The sequence below is a fragment of the Mytilus galloprovincialis genome, chromosome 10, assembly GCF_965363235.1.
Source record: "Mytilus galloprovincialis chromosome 10, xbMytGall1.hap1.1, whole genome shotgun sequence".
NCBI lineage: Eukaryota > Metazoa > Mollusca > Bivalvia > Mytilida > Mytilidae > Mytilus > Mytilus galloprovincialis.
In genome coordinates, this window is record NC_134847.1 from 35,891,578 (window position 1) to 35,919,281 (window position 27,704).

General features: G+C 35.0%; 1 protein-coding gene across 1 annotated transcript; it reads right to left on the bottom strand.

The window, feature by feature from the left end:
* LOC143049114 (uncharacterized) lies at positions 1-26,885 on the bottom strand. The gene is made up of 3 exons (XM_076222880.1): positions 26,826-26,885; positions 2,439-2,647; positions 1-353 (listed from the first exon to the last, which is right to left on the bottom strand). The coding sequence occupies exons 1-3, from the start codon at positions 26,871-26,873 to the stop codon at positions 56-58; spliced, it is 555 nt and encodes a 184-aa protein (XP_076078995.1). The 5' UTR covers positions 26,874-26,885; the 3' UTR covers positions 1-55.
* Between the last annotated feature and the right edge of the window lie 819 nt (positions 26,886-27,704).

Sequence of the window (27,704 nt, forward strand, 5' to 3'; positions counted from 1 at the left end):
AAATATTAGCAGAAAATGAAACAGAAGTGAGAAACAAAAATGAATCTGTTAAGCATTATTCTTTCATTGCAATATAACAGTTGTTGTCGTCATATTTGTATCTCCAGATGGTTGATTTTACGCTTGGAATTCCTTTCTTGTTCACTTGATTTTTACCGGCGCTGATATATGCATTCCCATCATAAACAATTCCAACGTGACCGCTACCGCTCGATGCTGGAAAAGCAATTACATCACCACGTTGTTTAGACAAGAAACTGCTGACTAAACTGTAACATCCTGTGCTCTTAACTTTGCTTGAATTCGGATTTCCCCAGTCGTTTGCACTAATTGGAGAATACCACCAAGTATATCTGTAATTAAAAATTGATATCATGTTTAGTTTCTAGTTTTTTTAAACTATATCACATTTACTTCCGTATACAGATATACACAGCTAGAAACTAACGATTAAATTTGCCGCACATTTGCAGAGTGTATACATAAAAGATAAATAAAAACATAATAATCAAGTCTTTTTCACAGTTTTAAATTTATTAAGTTAGTGAATGAGTTTTAAATATATAATTATATATATCTAATAAAACCGTTTCATAACGCTAAATTTAACGTGTCATTATATACAAAACTAAAGCAAGGACCTGCGATTTGTGTTTTCCAGGTGTCTAATGACTATATGCTGTCTGCAAAATATTATGACGTACATACTCGTAAGTGTCTTTTATTAGGGACATGCATGTCTCCCAGTTTTCCCAATTTAAGGATAACCATATTATGATTGAATTTTCTTAATAATGGTTTAACGATAAAGGTTGACTTTATCTTTTCCCGTATCAGAGTTTTAAGCTCAGCATTTGTAGAAATTAACAATTGTTTTTTTCACTCGTTTTCCATTTCGTGCAACAATGTGAGATATAAAATGTTCTTGAACTCCTTGTTTACATTTGTGATTAATGTGCAAACTACATCTGCATTACGAGCGGAGCGAAAATGCAGTTTCGTATGACTTATTATTTCAATTTTTTTTCAACAGTATGAAAATTGTGTTTTGAAATCAAACATATATATTTGTATGTGATTACTGTGAATATTTCCGTTTAAATGAAGTTTTTTTTTCGACAAACATGAGAGTAAAAAAGCACATATCTAACAATATAAACATAACGTCACTCTTTTAAACGTTTCGTTCCTTCAAATATCTGTCTCAGAACATTTTTAAAGTAGAAAATCATAATGTATTTTTTTTTTTTGCTTCATTCCGTCAAACAAGACCTTCTAGTAATCTTGGCTATAGTACACTTGAGAATACTCTGTTTAAAACAATGGATAATACACAGTTCATAAATTATAAGACTGTTTTGTTCTGAAACAATATTATATGTATTTAGCCATAACAAAAATAAAAGAAGGAAGGCAGACATCGATTTAATATATAGCAGCATACAAATTTGATGACAAAATTACTAAAGGAATCTTTTTATGATAATTTGATTAGAACATTTTCTACATAGTATTTAGGAAATGCCTGTAAAAAGTAAAGATTATGACACTTGTTTATTAATTCTGACTATTTTATTTATTGTGTCTGTTTAGTTAACGCATCAACAATGATCAATGTAAATATAATGGAATTTGATGAGACTGTCATCAAAGTGAGAGGGTTGGCGCTATAAAAGCAGGTTTATTCCACCATTTTCTACATTTGAAAATGCCTGTACTAAGTCAGGAATATGACAGTTCTTATCCAGTCGTTTTTGATGCGTTTTGTTATTTGATTTTGCCATGTGATTGTGGACTTTCCGAATTGATTTTCCTCTAAGTTCAGTATTTTTGTGATTTTACTTTTTACCATTCATTTGATGTTTAGCTTTTGATTTCACCCTTTTGATGAGGACTTTCCGTGTTAAATTTTCATTGGAGTTTGTTATGTTTGTTATTTTACTTTTTACTACAAGGTTTTAATGTTTTAAACTTTCTGCATTATATTCTGATAAATTTTAGAAAAGAGAAAGACAAAAGATTTCAAGGGGACATTTTGAAACTCAGTACGCCATGCATGGCAAACACGAGAAACAACAAAAAGAGAAACAGCAGTACACAAAAACACAACACAGAAAACTATCGAACGAACAACACTAACCTCACCGAAAACCGGGGATGATCTTCGATGATCAAGAAGGTACAGGAGATCAGAACCAGTGGAACCGTCGTGTTGTCTATATCAGTACAAACCCGGGGATAAGTCTAACTAGTTCGGTCATAATCGGTGAAAGGTGGCTTTAGGGCTCATCCTGACTATAGGCACTTTCAGATACCTCAGTTTAAACTAACATCTGTCGAAAAAATATTTGAGAAAACATCGTAATCATACGATACGTCCGAAGACCATTGACCTTTATATACCGTTGTTCTTAAGAAATAAATGTAAAATTGCGTACCTCTTAGGAACAGTTGCACCAACACTTTTTAGCACATCGTTTACAAACAGGTTGCATTTATTTGCTTTGCAGAATTTTTTGCCTCCTTTACAACCTTCAAATGCCCATTCAGTACTGTCCTTATGACTGTATGCCTTGTCTGCTATCTTCTCCGCCGTTACTCCACTAGATCCACCACCTCCACCTCCCCAAAACCATCCCTTAACATGCTTTATAAGATAAAAAAAAATATAAAGTAACATACACTTAGACAAAAGCAAAGCTGCATTACATACGAAGTTTTTCATCTAACCTCTCAATGAACCCAGAATGATATCATTTGCAAACGAAAAGATGTTTATTTGAAGGTTCTTTGTAGTGTTTAACTCATCTGAAACACTCACAGTATGGTATATTGTATATTAAATATGTGTACAAAAGTCCACTTAATGAAACAATCCCGTTAAAATAGCATGTATCTAGTATAGTCATAATTATTTACATTACTTATTATACTGGGATGACATATTTCCTGAACTTTTTCGCTAGTGTAGAAGTGTAGAAATTAATGTTTGTTTTGTTATTCAATGGTTCATACTGCAGGGAACAGTGTCAACCTCTCTTTAAATCGAACAGTAACTGTCAGGGGATCTGTTCGGGAAAGTAAACTTATCCACATACATATACATCAGTTTCTGACAGGCAATGCTCTTCACTTTTATTTTTCATTTGGTCTTTCTCATATTTTAAATGTTTTGGTTTGAGTGCCACTTATGAGTGTCAGGTTGACAACAAGTGCGTCCGGTGTTCCATAATAAAAACATGGAATGTTTGATGCGTTAATTACCTGCTGCTGGATATTTAGTCCTAGCGGCTATAACCAGTAAAGTAGTCAGTACTTTTCAGTTGACGTAGAAAAAAAAGAATGTGTCAATTTTCTGTAAATGTTGAATTATTAGAAACTAAGTCATTTGTTTTACCCCTCGCATGGATTGATTAATTGTATATTGTACTTTTTTCAGATCTTTGCAATTGGTTTTTAATATTCTTCATCCTCATTGTTTTATTTCACGTTGACATTGTTTTGTTTTGAGCGTCACTGGCTGTACATATGAGGACAAAGCGAACGGATGGCTTACCCAATCTAGGCCTAAGCCTGGTATCATTGGTGATTTTAATTTTCTGTACCTGATCCTGATAGTTGTGCAAGAGAGGCGAAAAATACCATAGGCACATGCAAACTCATGCAAAGTCGAAAATAATCTGAACTCAAGGTGGTCAAAGGAGAAAAGAATTCGGAAAGACGAAAGCAGGAAAGCAGGAAACGAAAGAACTTCTTTTACAAAGGCAAAATACAGAAAAAAAAAGAAAAACCAAGACTACTACAAACTGAAAAAGATCACAGATAAGATCAGGAATCAGGTGCAGAAGATAAAACGATGTACATTTACAGTGGCGATCACTTCTAACCTCTCATTAAATCTGTCAGAATCTGTCAGGAGAACTGTTCTAGGACAGTACGTAGAACTGTCAGCCTGACACCTTTTAGTCAGTTCTAGGTTAGAACTGTTCTAGCTAGAACTGATTTGGTCAGTTCTACCTAGAACTGATTTGGACAGTTCTACCTAGAACTGATTCTGACAGTTCTACCCTAGAACAGTTTTAGACAGTTCTACCTAGAACTGACCAAATCTTTGGTCAGTTCTACTTCTAGAACAGTTCTGCGGTTGGAATTGATTACAAATTCTACGGGCAGAATTGATTTATAAATTCTACGGCTAGAATTGATTTATAAATTCTACGGCTAGAATTGATTTATAAATCCTACAGCTAAAATTGATTTATAAATTCTACGGCTAGAATTGATTTGGTTTAAATTTAATAACTCTTTGTATAAATATAAAGGCTTCGGCAAAATAGCGATTAATATTATAAAGAGTTTTAATTGCTATTTTGCCGGTTTTAACCCCGCCATATTCTGCATGTATGTGACTGTTCAAAGTCAGGAGCCTGTAAGCCGTTAATATTTGGGGGGGGGGTTATTATTTCATTTATTTTACATTTGTCATTCGGGGAGTCAGGATGACTCGTTTTACATAACAAAATTATCTGACCTTAATGTAATACGTTATTCCGGCCAAAACCACCAGGGACGAATCCAGCAGTTTAAAAAAAGGGGGGGGGGACCAGTGGCAAATATTTCATTCATGTTCAGATCGAGTATATTTACTCCCAGATATTATTCATTATCGTTATGGATAAGTTTGGCAACGAGATAATGCAAATCTGAGACCTCAGTGCAAAATGTACATAGTTTTCTTGCGTTTAACAACACTGTGTTCATTACTATGATATCACATAATTCATCCACTGTACAATTTTCGTTTGAACATTTGTCAAAACAGAATCTCAAATCATGAATGTAAATCCAAGGCAAACAAGGTAAATTAAGATCAAATTTACTTGAATTAAGATTGAAATAAACAATTAATTTCCCCATAGGCGACAATGGTAGCCTTTTTCGAGAAACAGACTTTAGAAAGTTGATTTTTGTAACGAAACCTTGCTAGAATCAAAGAAAAGTTATTAAGACAGTATTTTTTGGTCCCAAAAATATAGGTTCGCGTTGTTTTTCTTAGCGTATTGTGTACTTATCTCCCATGCCTATCAATTTTACCCTTAAAAATACGTGTCTTGTCTAAGCGTTGAAAAGTCATCTCAGTGCCTTTAGGGCTACGGAATAATTTTTATTTTGCCTTTTGTATAAAGCAGAGTGTACGAAGTCTCTTAAAAATAAAAAATAACGGGCGCACATATCGACCAATCAGGATAAGCCATATTCTTAATTCTGAATACCATGCAGATGGCAGTTAGGTCCGCTGCTGTATGCCCTGAGGTAATCGGTGCCCTCAGGTAATCGTGGCAATAGTGCCCATTTGCGTAGTAATAACATGATCTAAAAATAGAATAAACTAAAAATACATCATTGTACTTTCTATTTCGACTGACAGTATATGTGCGAAAAATAGGAGAAAACAGGAACACATACAATTTTTTACAATAAGTTACGACAAATAATTCACGAAAAAAATTCAAATATTTGGTTTATTTGTGATCATTGCAATGTGAACAGATATTTATTTAGTGAAACGTAAATGACTTAAAATAATTAAAAAGAAAACACTTTTTGAATGGCGATTTAAACTTTTATAATAATAGTTGTCAAAAACTGGTTTCATAGAGATTTATGTAAATAAATGTATATACAATTATTTAAACTAACTATTAAGAATAAAAGTTATCCACACATGCCTAAGGCAGCAAACATTTGATTTTCGGGGGGGGGGGGGGGGCTATGAATTTTTTCCTTCGGCGAAAGACAATATTTTTTGGAGACAGGTCGAAAACATTTTTTTCTTTCATTTCAATTTTAGCATTACATATAGTGGCAGAACAATTAGAAGCAAACTTTAAAAAAAAAAACCATAGCCCCCCCCCCCCTGAAAATGAAATGATTGCTGCCTAAGTTTCGTGAATGTCCTGTTGAAACTTTGACTATCATTGTGTTTGGTAATATATGACACTTACATATGGACAGATTACGCATATATTGATTTTGGTTACTTCTTTTAAAGTAACATAAGTAGAAAATGATAACATTTAATAGATAGGTTATTAAAATCAGTCCATCTTGTTCGACTACATGAGGGGCAGTGGCGGATTCATTCCTTTTTTTTTAAAGGGGAAGTCCCCAACTTATTTTTACAATAAGTCACGACAAATAATTCACGAAAAAACGATTACCTCAGGGCATACAGCAGCGGACACAAGGAGGGGGTTCCAACTATATGTTCCCATTCAAATGCATTGATCTCCAAAAAAAAGGGTTCCTATCCCCAGAACACCCCTGGACCCGCCACTGAGCTGTTACAAAAAATATCGCTATAAACTGTCACGGCATTATTTGAATTTAAGTGTATGCGTCTTGCACTGTAAGATTAGCATTAACACTAATGCAAAATTGTTAAATAATTAACACTTTCGTTGGTTTTTTCTTATTTTTGTTTGAAATGTATTTTATTTAAAGCTTCTTTGTGTACCATTCTTTGTTTATTCGAAAGGGGTAGTAGATATAAATATATATATATACAATTAAAATAGAAGAACCTAGATGACGATATGTATGCGTTCAATAATGATACATATAAAAAAGAAGCTGTGGTATAAATCCCAATGAGACAACTGTTCACAAAAGGACACAGAAATTAACAACTGTAGGTCACCGTACGGCCTTCAACAATGAGCAAAGTCCATATCGCATTGTCATCTATAAAAGGTTCAGAAATAACAATGAAATCCAATTGAAACGAGAAAACTAACGGCCTTAATTATATAAAACAATGAACAAAAACAAATAGTAAAGAAACGACAACCACTGAATTACAGGCTCCTGACTTGGGGCAGGCACATACGTTTTTTTTTTTCTCATAAAAGTTGTACAAACAATCGATATGTGAAAAGTATTCTATCAATTATATCAAAGTATATTAAGCAAAGCATACATTAATAGATCCGTATTTTACTCGATTGGCTTTAAAATACAAGTAGTTAATAATATATGACACTAACATATGGACAGATTACGCATATATTGATTTTGGTTACTTCTTTTAAAGTAACATCACGGCCGACACTCGGCTAACCGAGAGATAGGTCAGTTAATCTATATTGAGTATGCGGCTATATCGGCGGTGGGTCTGTTAATCGGGTTGGCTAAAGTCTGTTAAGAGTAAAACTCACAATTTAATGTTGAACTCTGTTAAATATACAGATTTTTTGGCACATTATGAGAATCACATCAAAAAAAGAAAAGTGTCTGACAAAATGATATCTATCATAGAACATTTTCCACAATTAAAAAAAATGCATAGCCTGCGCAATTTTAAGTAAAACGAAAAGGCGTCGCGCAAGTATGTGGTTTTTATGCTTGTACGCATAGCAATATTTTAGATAAAAGGCCAAAAACCATTTTTAGATATGATTTAAAGGACACAAAGTAGTACTTTGGTTCTAAAAAATCAATTGTCATTGATTAATATTTCATAATTGTTATATAAGTTGAGTTATACCACATTTTTATGAATATTAGGGGAATACAGTCTGTTAATGGGTTGGACAATTTAAATCGTGTCAGTTAAGAGTTATTTAGCCACGACAATAGTCTTACTACCTTGAGTTTATATTTTCACATGAAAAAAAATGAGATGTACTTATGACGAAAAAATTACAATACGGTGCAACAGTATCCTTATAGAAAGAGCACTTTTATTTTAATTTTTTTTTCTCTGCATTTCATTAAAAGGGTGTGTCACTTCTAATTAGCGTTATATGGACTGATTGGCCGCTCGAATTCGCATGAATTTATTATTTACGCCAAGTTATCAATCAGCCTTATTTTTTTGTCTGTTCAAAGTCTGTAACATCTATGAATCTGTCATGTGTTGCAATTCAGCTGGTTAAATTCCATGCGTTTTCTTTTGAATACTAAGGCTTTTCTACCTTAGGAATAGATTACCTTATGCCGGCGTCACACATTGGCGGATAGACCAGCGTGCACCAAACGTACAGAGAAAACTGACAAAGTCGGTATACGTTAGTTGCACGCCATAGGAACGCTTAGCAATCGTTCAAAGCGCGTTGCATAAGTTTGAAGTACGTCGAAATACAAAGGTAAAATTGAGAAAGGAAATGGGGAATGTGTCAAAGCGACAACAACCCGACAAAAGAACAGGCAACAGACAAAGGCCACCAATGGTTCTTCAATGTAGAGAGAAACTCCCGCACCCGTAGGCGTCCTTCAGCTGGCCCCTTAAAAAATATGCATACTAGTACAGTGATAATGGACGTCAAAATAAAGTCCGAATTATACACAAGAAACTAAAATTAAAAATCATATAAGACTAACAAAGGACAGAGGCTCCTGACTTGGGACAGGCGCAAAATTGCGGAGGGGATAAACATGTTTATGTATTATCAACCCTCCCCCTATACCTCTAGCCACTGAAGGAAAGTAAATACGCTTGATGAACGCTACAACCCGAGGAAATTTTTATGCAGCATAAAAAAAAATACAACATACGCCAACATTCGTTTCTTGAACACCGGATAAACGCTTAGCCTTAGGTACGCTTCTAGTACGCCCAATACACGCTTAAAGCATATTGGCAGCGTAAATGATTTTTAACACGCCGGAGCTATACGCTGATGTGTGACGCCGGTATTAGTTGTATTTCCTCAATGCTTTTCAACTTTGTTTTTGGCCTTTTAAACATTTTTTTCGAGCGTCACTGATGAGTTTTTCGTAGACGAAACGCGTGTCTGGCGTAAATATAAGGCGCAAGTATCAAATTTCAATCCTGGTATCTATGAGGAGTTTATTTCCGGTATGTATATTCCTTTGTACCGAGTCATCATTCTCATTTTCTGCCGCCTAAGGAAATGTCTGTACCAAGTTCTAAACCGTGGTTCTAAACAAGAGATAGACATTAGTTTTTTTTTTTAAAGTGTTGGGTGCTTATCTAATGTGTAACAACAAGACAATTTATATTCCTGTAAATCACAATGAATGCATAATAATAATTTTATTTTTCGAGTAATGATCTATACCAATGATATCGTAAGTCATTTAGCCGACTCGCAGTCCGCAAACGTGCTTGTTTTTCTATCGAGTGACCTTCAAGGTGGTGTAGAGAAAGGTTAATGTTGAAAGGTTTGTCTATATTTGTTTGCATTATAAACATATTTCAGTTCATTTGATAAAAAAATCAAAACATTACGAAGTTTATCTCTGATTTATGTACTTGTTAACTATGTAAATGACAAATTGGTGCCATTCATATCAATGAAACAGAATCCACATGATATATGCGACCCTTCTTTGATGAAATAATATTACTCTGATTTTACACTTTTTAAAATCATTTATATCAATTTTCAGATTCCATTGTCTAAACTTATGTTTCATTGTTCATGTGTTGTTTCCATTTATTCTAGCCACTAATATTGGGCCTATCTCTTTATTCAGATAACACCCCATATAACAATTGAATTATATAATTGTAATGTCATTCATAACTCTTAACAGACCAATTAACAGACCGAGTTTTATACATCCGACCCATTAACAGACCATATTTTTATAAAAAATTGATTTATGTCACCAAAATACAGTTTTTCGTGTAGATTTTTCACATATTGATGTTAATATGGTAAACAAACATAATGCCAGTCTTTTTTCGATGTTCAAAAGATTGCATGCAAGTAAACTCAACCAACTTGTCATTTTTGTGTACATTTTGTGTGTGTAAAATGTGTATAAATTTACTGATGAGTAACTCGCCTTTTCATTTTATAGATCGTTTATTGAAGCTAGAAAAAAATTAATTACACCACTGGATTCAGTACTCCAAATCATTTTGTCAGACATGAATAGTTTTTATGATATAAATATAACTAAAAAGTTATACAATGAAACATGCTGACCTTGCACTGATTTTCACGATAACACCTGATTAACAGACTTTAGCCAACCCGATTAACAGACCCACCACCGATATAGCCGCATACTCAATATAGATTAACCGACCTATCTCTCGGTTAGCCGAGTGTCGGCCGTGAACATATATAAGTAGAAAATGATAACATTTAATAGATAGGTTATTGAAAATCAGTCCATCTTGTCCGACTGCATGAGAGGCAGTGGCGGATCCATCCATTTAAAAAAGGGGGGTTCCCAATTCAGGACACAAGGAGGGGGTTCCAACTATATGTTTCCATTCAAATGCATTGATCTAAAAAAAAAAGGTGCCTATACTTAGAACACCCCTGGACCCGCCACTGTCCATTGTTCAACTACTAAATTGTCTGTTTTACTTACTAGTACACTTGGTACAATAAAAAACCTGATAATAAATTGTTCAAATAAGGCCCTTGAAAATAGTGGAGTTAATTACTTTTGGAGTGTCAAAAAATTGCATGCATACAATGGTGATTTTAAATCTGTTCAAAGTTTAGATTTTTCTACTCTATATACCACTTTGCCTCATATTCTTATTAAGAAAAAATTCACATCCCTAATTAACTGGGCATTTAAAAAGTCGGAATGCGAGTACATATGTTCAAACTCTTTGCGATCATTTTTTAGTAGCAATAAACAAAAGAACTATGTTAATTGGACATGCTTTGATACTATTTAATAAAATATGCGCTTGAATTTTTATTTGATAACATTTTTGTTCGCTTTAGAGATTCCGTATATCGTCAAGTTATTGGAATTCCAATGAGGACTAACTGTGAACCAATTATTGCGGACCTGTTTTTGTATTGTTATGAGTTACAATTTATGACTTAAATTAGCAAAGACCCATCAAAACAATATTTGATACAAAAATTTAACAATACTTTTAGATATTTGGATGATATATTGGCTCTCAATAATAACGACTTCCGTATGTATAATAAAGAAATTTATCCTGTAGAACTTACTTTAATTAAAGCTAATGATAACAATGACCACTGCCCTTTCCTCGATCTTGATATCTATATTATAAACGGGAAGATTAATACAAAAATTGTTGATAAGAGAGATGTTTTTTTCATTTCCTATTGTTAATTATTCATTTGAAGATGGTGACGTTCTCTTGTCATCATCTTATGGTGTTTATATATCTCAACTTGTACGATTCTCTCGTGTATGTAACAACGTATTAGATTTTAGCGAGAGAAATTTATGTATTACTAAAAAATTATTACACCAGGGTTTTCGATATCACAAACTGGTCAAAACATTTACTAAATTTTATCATCGGTATAAGGAAATAATTCGTAAATTTAACTCAACATGCAGACATCTTATACGTTCAGGTATTTCACATCCAATTTTTTATGGAAATATTCTATATAAAGAACAAAAATGTCAGTATTCTCCTCAGAAACTAACAAAACCTTTAAATAGACTTATTAAAAAGGGATATAGTTACGATACTGTTGTCAGGTCATTAAAGATTGCATATTTTGGCTTTAATATTGATTCACTGATAGAGTCTTTGAATCGGAACTAAACACATCTATTTCTAAAAAAACAGTTGTTGGCATGACACGGGTTATGTTCTTCTCATATATTTTATGATAGTATGATACTAAACCCCTAACGGGAGGGATTGTGCCTGATATTCATATGATGAACACATAATCTTTCAATCAGTTTAATTGAGGTCTGGAGCTGGCATGTAAGTTAACTGCTAGTAGTCTGTTGTTATTTATGTACTATTGTCATTTTATTTATTTTCTTTTGTTACATCTTTTGACATCAGACTCGGACTTCTCTTGAACTGAATTATAATGTGCGTATTGTTATGCTTTTACTTTTCTACACTGGCTAGATGTATAAGGGGAGGGTTGAGATTTCATAAACATGTTTAACCCCGCCGCAATTTTGCGCATGTCCCAAGTCAGGAGCCTCTGGCCTTTGTTAGGCTTGTATGATTTTAAATTTTAGTTTCTTGTGTATAATTCGGAGTTTAGTATGACGTCCATTATCACTGAACTATTATGCATATTTTTAGGGGCCAGCTGAAGGACACCTACAGCTGCTGGAATTCTCGCTACATTGGAGACCCATTGGTTGCCTTCGACTGTTGTCTGCTCTATGGTTGGGTGGTTGTCGCTTTGACATATTCACCATTTCCTTTCTCTATTTTAATAACTATATGTTTCTGATCTAATTTTGTATTCTATAAACGGCATCTATATATTTACACTACAAATCTACAACTCTCAGTCTATGGCTACACGTGCTGATCTTATCTATATTCATGCATAATATTCATTAGCTGTGTATGAGTATCAAAATCGTATCATACGCGATGATGACCAGCCAGTACATACTAAAATGATTTTATTCACCATTATTAAAAAAGAGAAACATTGCAGTACGAACAGTAATCTATTTGTTTTTTCATTTGACAAGCACAGGTTATACAGTATATAACTGCTTTTTTAGAATGTTAATTGTCTTAATCAATCTTATTTGAGAGATGTTGGATATTTTCAAGGAAAAACCTCACATCTCCAGTGGACTTTTGTACATGGTCAGATAACCTTAGGTCATCTCTAAATTACTGTGTATTTCCTGTATATCAGATCATATCCATGATTGCTCACATGGTGAGGCTACCTCAGGTCACCTCTGTATGATTGAACATTGTGAGGTTACCTAATATTACCTCTGTATTGCTGTACATGGTGAGGTTACTCTGTATTACTGCACATACTCGTATTACCGTATAGCGGGTTATTTTCGCGGGTGTAAAATTTCGCGAGTTTCATTGAAAAGGGTATACGAAAAATTTTGGCGGTTATTATTTTGGCGGATTCAACATTTTTAGCATTACCTTTGCATGTACATTTTTAAATTGGCGGAATTTATTTTGGCGATTTTGTTCTATCCGCGAAAATTTACACCCCGCGAAAATAACCCGCTATACGGTACCACATTTTGAATAAACTTTACAAAACACTATTTTTTTAGTTTTCCTCAGCGCACTTCTGCATTTCTATACATGGTCAAGTGCACATGTTAACTAATGTCATTTCTTAACTACTGTATATAAATATGTAACCTCAGAATACCCCTGTATGTTAGAATATGGTGAGGTTACCTAAGGTCACAACTTCATGGTCATTGTACCAGCTGCATGTTACCACAGATAAACTTTGCAAAACGCTAATTTTCTACAAACCTCAGGTGACCACAATTGAATGTTCATAACTCCCTTCGTCAGCTTAGTCCGTCCAGATAACATCTATGTTCTTTTTTTCACGGACAGGCTACCTCAGGTCATCTGTAAATTACTGTACATGACCAGGTTACCTCAGGTCATCTGTAAATTACTGTACATGACAAGGTTACCTCAGGTCATATGTAAATTGCTATACATGACCAGGTTACCTCAGGGAACCACTGTACTACTGTGCATGGTAAGGCTACCTCAGGGAACCATGGTACTACTGTGCATGATGATCGGGTTACTTCAAGGAACCATTGTTCTACTGTGCATGGTCTGGTTACCTCAGGGATCCATTGTACTACTGTGCATGGTCATGTTACCGAGGGAACCATTGCACTACTGTGCATGGTCAGGTTTCTCCAGGGAACCATTGTACTATTGACATGGTCAGGTTACTTTAGGGAACCATTGTACTACTGTGCATGGTCAGGTTACCTCAGGGAACCATTGTACAACTGTGCCTGGTCAGGTTACCTCAGGAAACCATTGTACTACTGTGCATGGTAAGTTGCCTCAGGGAATCATTGTACTACTGTGTATGATCAGGTTACCTCAGGAAACCATTGTACTACTGTGCATGTTCAGGTTACTCAGGGAACCACTGTGCAACTGTTCATGGTCAGGTTACCTCAGGGAACCATTGTACTTCTTTGTATGGCTATGTTACCTTAGGGAATCATTGTTCTACTGTACATGGTCATGGTACCTCAGGGAACCATTGTACTGTTGTGTATTGTGAGTTTACCTCAGGGAACCATAGTACTACTGTGCAAAGTCAGGTTACCTCAGGGAAAAATTGTACTACTGTACATAGTCAGGTTACCTCAGGGAACAATTGTACTACTGTACATGTTTAAGTTACCCCAGGAAACCATTGTAATACTGTGCATTGTTAGGTTACTCAGGGAACCATTGTACAACTATGCATGGTCAGGTAACCTCAGGAAAACATTGTACTACTGTGCATTGCCAGGTTACTTCAGGGAACCATTGTACTTCTGTGCATTGTCATGTCTCCTCAGTGAACCACTCTACTACTGTGCATGGTCAGGTTACCTCAGGGAACTATTCTACTACTGTGATGGTAAGGTACCTCAGGGGATCATTGTACTACTCTGCATTGTCAGTTTTCCTCAGGAAATCATTGTTCTACTGTGCATGGTTATTTAACCTCAGGAAACCATTGTAATACTATGCATTGTCAGGTTACTCAGGGAACCACTGTTCAACTATGCATTGTCAGGTTACTCAGGGAACCACTGTTCAACAATGCATGGTCAGGTAACCTCAGGAAAGCATTGTACTACTGTGCATTGCCAGGTTACCTCAGGGAACCATTGTACTACTGTGCATGGTCAGGTTTATCTCAGGGAACCATTGTACTACTGTGCATGGTCAGGTTACCTCAGGGAACCATTGTACTACTGTGCATTGTCAGGTTTCCTCAGGGAACCACTGTACAACAGGGCATGGTCAAGTAACCCCAGGGAACCATTATACTAATCTGTAGTGAACCATTGAACTGTGTATATTCAGGTTACTTAAGTGAACCATTGTACTACTGTGCATGGTAGGTAACCTCAGAGAATCATTATACTACTGTGCATGGTCATGTTACACCAGGTTACCACAATACAACTGGGCATTGTCAGGTAACCTCAGGGAACCATTGTACTACTGTCCAGGGAACCATTGTACTATTGTGCATGTTCAAGTCTCCTCAGGGAAACGTTGTTCTACTGTGCATGGTCATGGTACTTCAGGGAACCATTGTACTTTTGTGTATTGTGAGTTCACCTCAAGGAATCATTGTACTACTGTGCATGGTCAGGTTACCTCAGGGAACCAATGCATTACTGTGCGTGGTCAGGTTACCTCAGGAAAAAATGTGCTTCTGTGCATGGTCAGGCTACCTCAGGGAACCATTGTGCTTCTGTGCATTGTCAGGTTTCCTCAGAGGAACCATTCTGTTATCCATTTGTTTTATGTGTTTGGACTTTTGATTTTGCCTTTTGATTTTTGATTTTCCTTTTTGAATTTTCCTTGGAGTTTAGTATTTTTGTGTTTTTACTTCTACTACTGTACATGGTCATGTTACCTCAGGGAACCACATTACTACTATGCATGGTCAGGTAACCTCAGGAAAACATTGTACTACTGTGCATTGCCAGGTTACTTCATGGAACCATTGTACTTCTGTGCATTGTCATGTCTCCTCAGTGAACCACTCTACTACTGTGCATGGTCAGGTTACCTCAGGGAACCATTCTACTACTGTGATGGTAAGGTACCTCAGGGGATCATTGTACTACTCTGCATTGTCAGTTTTCCTCAGGAAATCATTGTTCTACTGTGCATGGTTATTTAACCTCAGGAAACCATTGTAATACTATGCATTGTCAGGTTACTCAGGGAACCACTGTTCAACTATGCATTGTCAGGTTACTCTGGGAACCACTGTTCAACTATGCATGGTCAGGTAACCTCAGGAAAGCATTGTACTACTGTGCATTGCCAGGTTACCTCAGGGAACCATTGTACTACTGTGCATGGTAAGTTTATCTCAGGGAACCATTGTACTACTGTGCATGGTCAGGTTACCTCAGGGAACCATTGTACTACTGTGCATTGTCAGGTTTCCTCAGGGAACCACTGTACAACAGGGCATGGTCAAGTAACCCCAGGGAACCATTATACTAATCTGTAGGGAACCATTGAGCTGTGTATATTCAGGTTACTTAAGTGAACCATTGTACTACTGTGCATGGTAGGTAACCTCAGAGAATCATTATACTACTGTGCATGGTCATGTTACACCAGGTTACCCCAATACAACTGGGCATTGTCAGGTAACCTCAGGGAACCATTGTACTACTGTCCAGGGAACCATTGTACTATTGTGCATGTCCAAGTCTCCTCAGGGAAACGTTGTTCTACTGTGCATGGTCATGGTACCTCAGGGAACCATTGTATTGTTGTGTATTGTGAGTTCACCTCAAGGAATCATTGTACTACTGTGCATGGTCAGGTTACCTCAGGGAACCAATGCACTACTGTCCATGGTCAGGTTACCTCAGGAAAAATTGTGCTTCTGTTCATGGTCAGGCTACCTCAGGGAACCATTATGCTTCTGTGCATTGTCAGGTTTCCTCAGAGGAACCATTCTGTTATCCATTTGTTTTATGTGTTTGGACTTTTGATTTTGCCTTTTGATTTTTGATTTTCCTTTTTGAATTTTCCTTGGAGTTTAGTATTTTTGTGTTTTTACTTCTACTACTGTACATCGCCATGTTACCTCAGGGAACCACATTACTACTGTGTATGATCAGGTTACCTCAGGGAACCATTGTACTATTGTGCATTGTCATGCTACCTCAGGTGACCATTGTACTACTGTGCATGGTCAGGTTTCCCAAGGGAATCATTGTACTACTGTACATGGTCAGGTTACGACAGGGAACCATTGTACTTCTGTGCATTGCCAGGTTACCTCAGGGAACCATTGTACTACTGTGCATGGTAAGTTTATCTCAGGGAACCATTGTACTAATGTGCATGGTCAGGTTACCTCAGGGAACCATTGTACTACTGTGCATTGTCAGGTTTCCTCAGGGAACCATTGCACTACTGTACATGGTCATGTTACCTCAGGGAACCACTGTACTAATGTGCATGGCCAGGTTACCTCAGGGAACCATTGTACTACTGTGCATTGTCATGTTACCTCAGGGAACCATTGTACTACTGTGCATGGTCAGGTTTGCCCAGGGAACCATTGTACTACTGTACATGGTCAGATTACTTCAGGGAACCATTGTACTTCTGTGCATGGTCAGGTTACCTCAGGGAACAATTGCACTACTGTGCCTGGTCAGAATACTTCAGGAACAATTGCACTACTGTGCCTGGTCAGAATACTTCAGGAACCATTGTACGACTGTGCATGGTAGGTTTCCTCAGGGAACCATTGTACTACTGTGCATGGTCAGGTTACCTCAGGGAACCATTGTACTACTCTGCATGGTCATGTTACACCAGGTTACCACAATACAACTGGGCATTGTCAGGTAACCTCAGGGAACCATTGTACTACTGTCCAGGGAACCATTGTACTATTGTGCACGTTCAAGTCTCCTCAGGGAAACGTTGTTCTACTGTGCATGGTCATGGTACCTCAGGGAACCATTGTACTGTTGTGTATTGTGAGTTCACCTCAAGGAATCATTGTACTACTGTGCATGGTCAGGTTACCTCAGGGAACCAATGCACTTCTGTGCATGGTCAGGTTACGTCAGGAAAAATTGTGCTTCTGTGCATGGTCAGGTTACCTCAGGGAACCATTGTGCTTCTGTGCATTGTCAGGTTTCCTCAGGGAACCATTCTGTTATCCATTTGTTTTATGTGTTTGGACTTTTGATTTTGCCTTTTGATTTTTGATTTTTCTTTTTGAATTTTCCTTGGAGTTTAGTATTTTTGTGTTTTTAGTTCTACTACTGTACATGGTCATGTTACCTCAGGGAACCACATTACTACTGTATATGGTCAGGTTACCTCAGGGAACCATTGTACTTCTGTGCATTGCCAGGTTACCTCAGGGAACCATTGTACTACTGTGCATGGTAAGTTTATCTCAGGGAACCATTGTACTAATGTGCATGGTCAGGTTACCTCAGGGAACCATTGTACTACTGTGCATTGTCATGTTTCCTCAGGGAACCATTGCACTACTGTACATGGTCATGTTACCTCAGGAAACCACTGTACTACTGTGCATGGCCAGGTTACCTCAGGGAACCATTGTACTACTGTGCATGGTCAGGTTTCCCAAGAGAATCATTGTACTACTGTACATGGTCAGGTTACGACAGGGAACCATTGTACTTCTGTGCATTGCCAGGTTACCTCAGGGAACCATTGTACTACTGTGCATGGTAAGTTTATCTCAGGGAACCATTGTACTAATGTGCATGGTCAGGTTACCTCAGGGAACCATTGTACTACTGTGCATTGTCATGTTTCCTCAGGGAACCATTGCACTACTGTACATGGTCATGTTACCTCAGGAAACCACTGTACTACTGTGCATGGCCAGGTTACCTCAGGGAACCATTGTACTACTGTGCATTGTCATGTTACCTCAGGGAACCATTGTACTACTGTGCATGGTCAGGTTTACCCAGGGAACCATTGTACTACTGTACATGGTCAGATTACTTCAGGGAACCATTGTACTTCTGTGCATGGTCAGGTTACCTCAGGCAACAATTGCACTACTGTGCCTGGTCAGAATACTTCAGGAACCATTGTACTACTGTGCATGGTAGGTTACCTCAGGGAACCATTGTACTCTTGTGCATGGTCAGGTTACCTCAGTGAACCGCTGTACAACTGTGCATGGTCAGGTTATTCATAAAGATAGACAAGAATGAGATTTACAGATAATTTAGTAGACTGAATTTTTTTCTGAACTCATTTTTTTCTGTTTGTTTATAGGTTTATGGTGAATGGAAACATAATTATAGACTTTTTAAAAAATCTTGCATCTTTTTGGGATATCATTCCAGGAAAATGGAAGGATATCATGTTTACTTGAAGTGGTGAGGTCTAGTAAAAATAGCAAACAGACAGTAGAAAAAAAATGAGTTGACTTCACGATTGCGTAACGTTTTATTCTTCGTGGCAAGACCCCCTTTTTTCAATTAAGGTAGCACAATACAAAGATTTTTTCACTCCCAATCAGACAACTTTAAACTGATGTAATTCATTTTATCCTTCTTTATATTTTATAAATGAGGTACCAAAAGAAAGAAGAAAGATTAATCTTTCAAATTGTGATAATTTCATTATGACATAATTATTACATAATTAATTGTTATGTAATTAGTTGCTATATTGTGATGTCTACACTTGAATGAATTTAGCGTCTTTGTTCTTCATAGCATTCCAAAATATTTTATAGATTCTTGTACAACACAGCTTGACCTCCAAAACAGTGTCTCAGATTTCCAAAAACATCAATAGAACAAATTTTATACCCAATTGAATTTAGTGATCTCTTATGCATTGATGTTGCAAACTTCATTGAAGATTTATGAGAGAATGAAATACAATAGGAAAAATCTGAGTCACTTTGGTACATACATGATATGAACATGATTTTTTTTCTAAGATCGGCTGTTTTGCATGTAAGCCTATGGAGCAGTCAATAACAAGACTGCAACCTTATGTTAATTTGATTTGAATCGATTATATTTGTTGTTATTTTTTGGGTTACCTGAGGTAATCCTGTTATGAAAGAATACTTCGTAGATACTTTGCTGGTATATGCATTTATGCTGTAATTACACAATTTCTTAATTTAAATGTTACATGAGTTCACTTGAGTTAAATGGATTGTATTTGTCGTTATAATTGGGGTTACCTGAGGTAACCCTGTCATGAATGAATACTTCGAAGATACTTTGCTAGTTTTTACACTAATTGTCATAAACTAACTTATTCATTTTGAATGTAGAAATTCATTGAAGTTATATTGTTTATGAGATATATATGTAAAGGTAATCTCAAATAACTTCAGTTAAGTGGGTTATATTTGCAATTATATTTGGGGTTACCTCAGGTACCCCTGTTATGAAAGAATGCTTATTAGATAGTTTGCTAGTGTAAACATTTATGTTGTAATCAAACAATTTCTTTATTTTACATGTAGGACTACACAGATGTAAATTGCTTACGCGATATTTAGAAAATGCGATCTGTTTTAACTCGATTTAAATGGATTATACTTGTAGCTATTTTATGGGTTACCTGAGGTAACCCTGTCATGACAGAATACTTAGTAGATACTTTGTTAGATTATGTATTTATGGTGTAATAAACCAACTTCTTCATTTTCAATGTAGGAATTCATTGAAGTTATATTGTTTATGTGATGTAACTGTAAAGGTGATCTGAATTAACTGGAGTTAAATTTGTTGTAATTGCTGTTATTGCTTGGGTTACCTCAGGTAACCCTGTTATGAAAAAAATATTAGTAGATACTATGCTAGTGTATACATTTGTATTTTAATCACACAATTTCTTAATTTAAAAATGTAGGACTTTATAGATTTGTATTTTTTATTTGATGTTATTGGTATGGTTACCCGAGGTTATCCTGTCATGTAAGAATACTTTGTAGATAGTTTTCCAGAATATACATTTAAGGTGTAATAAACGATTTACTTTTTTATAAATTTGAACTTCATAGATGTGTATTGTTTATATGATATTTAGGAAAGGCAACTTAAGTTAACTTTATTTGAATTGATTATATTTACTGTTATTTTTGGGGTTACCTGAGGTAACCCTGTTATGAAAGAATACTTCGTACATACTTTTCTGGTACATGCATTGATGTTGTAATTACACAATTTCTTAATTTAAAATGTAGGACTTCATAAATTTGTATTGTTTATGCGATGTATAGATATATGTTACCTGTGTAAACTTGAGTTAAAAGGGTTGTATTTGTTGTTATTATTAGGTTACCTGAGGTAACCCTGTCTCAGGTAACCCTGTAATGAATGAATTCTTCGTAGATACTTTGCTAGTGTTTACATTAATTGTAATAAACAAACTTCTTTATTTCAAATGTAGTACTTCATGAAAGTTGTATTGCTTATGTGATGTACAAGTAAAGGTGAACTCAGTTAACTTCAGTTAAGTGGGTTATATTTGTAATGATGTCTGGGGTTACCTCAGGTACCCATGACATGAAGAATGCTTTTTAGAAAGTTTGCTATTGTAAACATTTATATTTCTTTGTTTTAAATGAAGGACTTCATAGATGTGTATTGTTTATGTGATATACCGGAAAGGCGACTTAAGTTAAGATAATACTTGTTGCTATTTTATGGGTTACCTGAGGTAACCCTGTCATGACAGAATACTTAGTAGATACTTTGCTAGTATATGCATTTATGGTGTAATAAACCAACTTCTTCGTTTATATTGTAGAAATTCATTGAAGTTATAATGTTTATGTGATGTATATGTAAAGGTGATCTGGATTCACTTGAGTTAAATAGGTTGTATTTGTTGTTATTGTATTGGTTACCTCAGGTAACCCTGCTATGAAGGAATTCTTAGTAGATACTTTGCTAGTGTATACATTTGTATTGTAATTCCACAATTTTTTTATTTGAAATGTAGGACTTCATAGATTTGTATTGTTTATTTGATGCATATATATTTAAAGGTGACCTCAGTGAACTTGAGTTAGATGGGTTATCTTTGTTGTTATTGTTATGGTTACCTAAGGTAACCCTGTAATGAATGAATCCTTCGTAGACACTTTGCTAGTGTTTACATTAATTGTAATAAACAAACTTCTTTATTTTAAATGTAGGACTTCATGAAAGTTGTATTGTTTATGTGATGCACATGTAAAGGTGACCTCAGTTAACTTCAGTTAAGTGGGTTATATTTGTAATTATGTCTGGGGTTACCTCAGGTACCCATGATATGAAGAATGCTTTTGAGATAGTTTGCTAGCGTAAACATTTATGTTGTTATCGGACAATTTCTTTATTTTAAATGTAGGACTTCATAGATGTATATTGTTTATGTGATTTTTCTGAAAGGCGACTTAAGTTAACTTGATATGAATGAATAATACTTGTTTCTATTTCAAGGGTTACCTGAGTTAACCCTGTCATGACAGAATTTTTAGTAGATACTTTGCTAGTATATGCATTTATGGTGTAATAAACCAACTTCTTCGTTTATATTGTAGAAATTCATTGAAGTTATAATGTTTATGTGATGTATATGTAAAGGTGATCTGGATTCACTTGAGTTAAATAGGTTGTATTTGTTGTTATTGTATTGGTTACCTCAGGTAACCCTGCTATGAAGGAATTCTTAGTAGATACTTTGCTAGTGTATACATTTGTATTGTAATTCCACAATTTTTTTATTTGAAATGTAGGACTTCATAGATTTGTATTGTTTATTTGATGCATATATATTTAAAGGTGACCTCAGTGAACTTGAGTTAGATGGGTTATCTTTGTTGTTATTGTTATGGTTACCTAAGGTAACCCTGTAATGAATGAATCCTTCGTAGACACTTTGCTAGTGTTTACATTAATTGTAATAAACAAACTTCTTTATTTTAAATGTAGGACTTCATGAAAGTTGTATTGTTTATGTGATGCACATGTAAAGGTGACCTCAGTTAACTTCAGTTAAGTGGGTTATATTTGTAATTATGTCTGGGGTTACCTCAGGTACCCATGATATGAAGAATGCTTTTGAGATAGTTTGCTAGCGTAAACATTTATGTTGTTATCGGACAATTTCTTTATTTTAAATGTAGGACTTCATAGATGTATATTGTTTATGTGATTTTTCTGAAAGGCGACTTAAGTTAACTTGATATGAATGAATAATACTTGTTTCTATTTCAAGGGTTACCTGAGTTAACCCTGTCATGACAGAATTTTTAGTAGATACTTTGCTAGTATATCCATTTATGGTGTAATAAACCAACTTCTTCTTTTTAAATGTAGGAATTCATTAAAGTTATATTGTTTATATGATGTATATGTAAAGATGATTTGAATTAACTTGAGTTAAATAGGTTGTATTGTTGTTATTGTATTGGTTACCTCAGATAACTCTGCTATGAAAGAATTCTTAGTAGATACTTTGCTAGTGTATACCTTTGTATTGTAACTCCACAATTTTTGAATTTGAAATGTAGGACTTCATAGATTTGTATTGTTTATGTGATGTATATATATTAAAAGGTGACCTCAGTGAACTTCAGTTAGATGGGTTAACTTTGTTGTTATTGTTATGGTTACCTGAGGTAACCCTGTAATGAATGAATCCTTCGTAGACACTTTGCTAGTGTTTACATTAATTGTAATAAACAAACTTCTTTATTTTAAATTTAGAACGTCATGAAAGTTGTATTGTTTATGTGATGCGCATGTACAGGTGACCTTAGTTTACTTCAGTTAAGTGGGTTATATTTGTAATTATGTCTGGGGTTACCTCAGGTACCCATGTTATGAAAAATACTTTTGAGATAGTTTGCTAGTGAAAACATTTATGTTGTAATCAAACAATTTCTTTATTTTACATGTAGGCCTCATATATGTGTATTGTTTATGTGATATATCGGAAAAGCGACTTTAGTTAACTTGATATCAATGGATAATACTTGTTGCTATTTTATGGGTTACCTGAGGTAACCCTGTCATAACAAAATACTTAGTAGATAATTTGCTAGTATATGCATTTATGCTGTAACAAACCATTTTCTTCTTTTGTTATGTAGGAATTCATTGAAATTATATTGTTTATGTGATGTATATGTAAAGGTGATCTGAATTAACTTGAGTTAAATAGGTTGTATTTGCTGTTATTGTTTGGGTTACCGCAGGTTACCCTGTTATGAAAGAATTTTTAGTACATACTTTGCTAGTGTATACATTTATATTTTAATAACACAATTTATTAATTTAGAATGTAGGACTTCATAGATTTGTATTGTTTATGTGATGTATATATAAAGTTACCTCAGTTGACTTGAGTTTAATGGTTGTATTTGTTGTTATAATTGGGGTTACCTCAGGTAACCCTGTCATGAATGAATACTTCAGATCATTAATTGAACTTTTATTAAAAAAAAAAGTTTATAATTTTACCAGCCATCCCCACCCTACACGTACATACGAAATAAATTATCGGTGAATACAATAATAAAATCATTTGGGAAGTTTGTTGACATCTTTGGTATTTGGTCACATTAAAATTTGGTATTAAGATCTATCTAAATAAGAACTATATTTTCGTGCGTATTTAATCAATGGCGCATTACCACGATTACCTCAGGGCACCGATTACCTCAGGGCATACAGCAGCGGACCTAACTGCCACCTGCTCATAAAATGGACGCGCCCATAAAATCTAATGGTGTATTGTAACCTATAAAGTTATATTTACTAAGAGACTGTGAAAAACGGGGAACGAAGAAACGTAAACAATGATGTTTCATTTGCAATCTCATAAAAATATGTCTCCGATGAGTTGGATAACCTCCTATCCACTTCGATATTTGTACATGTAACTTTTGAAAGTAAAAAATATAGAAACATCTGCTATTATATATAGTAAAGTAATTGGAACTGATTTTTTCTTCTAAATTCTAAATTGCCCTTTCTGCAGTGACGTTATTTAGAGCTGTTCTACAGTCCTGACTGATTTAGTCAGTTCTGCTGACAGTTCTACGGTTAGAACTGATTTGGTCAGTTCTACCTAGAACAGTTTTAGACAGTTCTACCCTAGAACTGATCCTGACATTTCTACCTAGAACTGATTTAGTCAGTTCTACCTAGAACTGATCCTGACAGTTCTACCTAGAACAGTTCGAGGGTAGAACTGTTCTAGCTAGAACTGTTCTAGGACAGGTTAGAACAGTTCTATACCAGACTATTCTGACAGTTCTAATGAGAGGTTAGAAGTGATCTCCACTGTATGTATGAAAATCAAGTGAACAGTTAAGTCTACTATTAAGAACAAGTGGAATGCCATTTTTCCCAGCTGGAGGGCGAGATTGGGATAAATATTTTGAAAGGGACATTCAAACTAAATGTACCTAAGAACAGCTTTTGACTGTTAAATCTTCGAACTAATGCTGACAGTTCTACCGTAGAACTAATTCTGACAGTCCTACCTTAGAACTAATTCTGGCAGTTCTACTCTAGAATTGTTCAATAAGCAATTGCAGCTATTATAAGAGGTAAACTGGTAAATGATCCCCACTGCACATGTGTTTACACTTTAATAATCAAGGCGCTTATTAATGAAATAAGAAGTGCAGACCAAGCATTACATGTAAACGGGCCTTAAAAGTTAACGCGGCGTTTACTCGCGTGCACTTCATGTAAACGCCGCGTTAACTCTGCGTTAACTCCGAAATTTTAGTAGACATAAATAGTAAACGGGCGTTTACTTTCGCGTTTACCTCCGCGTGAACGCAAAAACCGCGCGTCTTCTAATTTTGTAAAGAGTAAACGGGCGTTTACTTCGCGTTAACGCGAAAAAGGCGTGTCTTCCAATTTTGTATAATAAAGTAAACGCCCGTTTACTGTTTGTAGTAAACGCGCGTTAACGCAGATTGTCCTCGTATCCTGGATACACTGACCTAATATATCACATGATAAGGTACATCAAAATATCCATCTGTCCATTTTCGATCAACATATTGACGATTGCATTTAATGAAATGACACCTCTTTAATTAATTAATTTATTGAAAATTAATAATTGCATATAAGAACAAAATGGAAATTCGTCCTGGAACTGTAAAACCTACAAGACTTTCAGTTTACATTCGTGAGAGGATATTAAGTTTAAGAAGATCTGGCAAAATGTTGACAAATTACTTTAACAACATAATTTACATGTACACATAGTTTTGCAATAATCAATTTTAGCATATTTTTTTTAAATATGCCGGTTTGTGAGTTGATATTTGTACATGTAAATTTTGAACAGAAAAAGTAGAAAAGCCGCTGTTGAAAGTTTTTGGAACTGATTTTTTTTTTTGGCAATTAATAAATGTTTATATTTGTAATAAAAAGTGTTTTTGAATGTTAAGGTTTAAAACACAAATACGTAAAATATTAAGTCATTTTAACAACATAAATAAATGTACAAATGCACGCGACGATTATTTTATAATATACACAATTAGTTAACGCGAAAAGTAAACGCGCGTTTACTTTCAAGTGCACGTAAAAATACAATTTAGAAATCTGTAGTACGTTTACTTTTACGTGCACGTAAAATTAAACTTGTGAAATCTGAAGTAAACGGCCGTTTACTACTGACTAAACGGACACAGAGTAAACGCGCGTTTACTCGAGTAGACATTAGAAATTTCCATTTTGACCGCGTTAACGTAAATGAAGTAAACGGGCGTTTACTAGTAAACGCGAAATTTAAAGTTAACTAACGAAATATGTGCACGCCGCGTTAACTTGCGTTTACTTTATGTAATGCTTGGTCTGCACCCAACTGTATATGAAGACTGAGGTTTCTGTTAATTTTGATCTCTTCGTAACTGTCATTCAAATCATACGCTTTGCTATGTCGGCCGAAGTTTGGATCCCACTTCAAATGAAAATATTTTCATACACAATCATTATGCGTTATTTTTACTTCATTAAATTCGTACATCTAAAGCTATTTCTTGTCTGACATGCATCAGGAAACGTTTCCACAGAGAATCGCTTGGAGTTTTGTGATTTAACAGGACATACAAGATTAGCGAAATTCATGTCTTTATGAGTTTGCTACTTTGTTTTGTTTTCTGATATATTTTGTTTTCTGCTGAGAATTTGAAGTTATGATTTTAGTCAAGTAAATACAGAAGCACTGACCTCTTGACTGAAGACAGCTTCATATACTTAGTGTACACCAGTAGGGGTAAACGACACAGTTATTACTCTGACAGCTTCAATAGAAGTGATATCTTCATAAATAAACCAACAAATGTACATACCGCCTGGCAAAGAGGCACAATGAACAATGTGCAGAAGGAAAACAACATAATATACCGGTACATATTCTACAACAGATGAGAAAGGGAAAGCGTTATTCTTAATATTTTGTTTATTTCATTGATAAATGTTTGAAATGTAAGAAAAGAAAACTTATTATCGCTATTTTGTGCATTTTTCTTTTGATCTTTTTTTGTGAGAATTTTCATATCATGCTTCTCGCTCGAGATGGAAAATTATCGCTAGAAACTGAGGAGACCACGTGGCGTTGCTAACGAAATTGACATGAAATTGACAACGTCGTCATAGGTAAAATAGCGATAAACAGATTATCATTGGTCATCTCAACTCAATTGCTTTTCTCACTTTCGCTGTACCAGCTCAAGCGAGAAAATCAATCTCGTTGAGATGATCAACGATAATCTATAAGTATCATCTGATTGTTCGTACGTGTATAATACTTTATTAGTATAACAAATTTGGAAACATTGAGAAATCTGGTAAAAAATATTCATTTCAAAATTATAACTGCACTTTTTTTGCTGTTATTTACATCGAACGTCCCTGAGTTGCTATATGCTTTAAAATATTGTCAATACAATTTTTTTCTAGTATAAAAATATAACAAGAAAAATATATATCCAAAGAAAATCATCATCTCGATCGAAATATCATGTTTAAATCAGTTTAATTGTAATAACGAATTTGGATCCCTTTATTTGCCATAAAGTTATATTTTTGATTCATATAATACAGAACATGTTCAAGTTGAGTTAAGGTTTATGACCCCTCCTGTAGCCATTTTTGTACGAACTTTCAAAACTTCAATTGATTCAAAACTACAGAGATAATGAATAATATAGATAGGCCATTTTGTACAT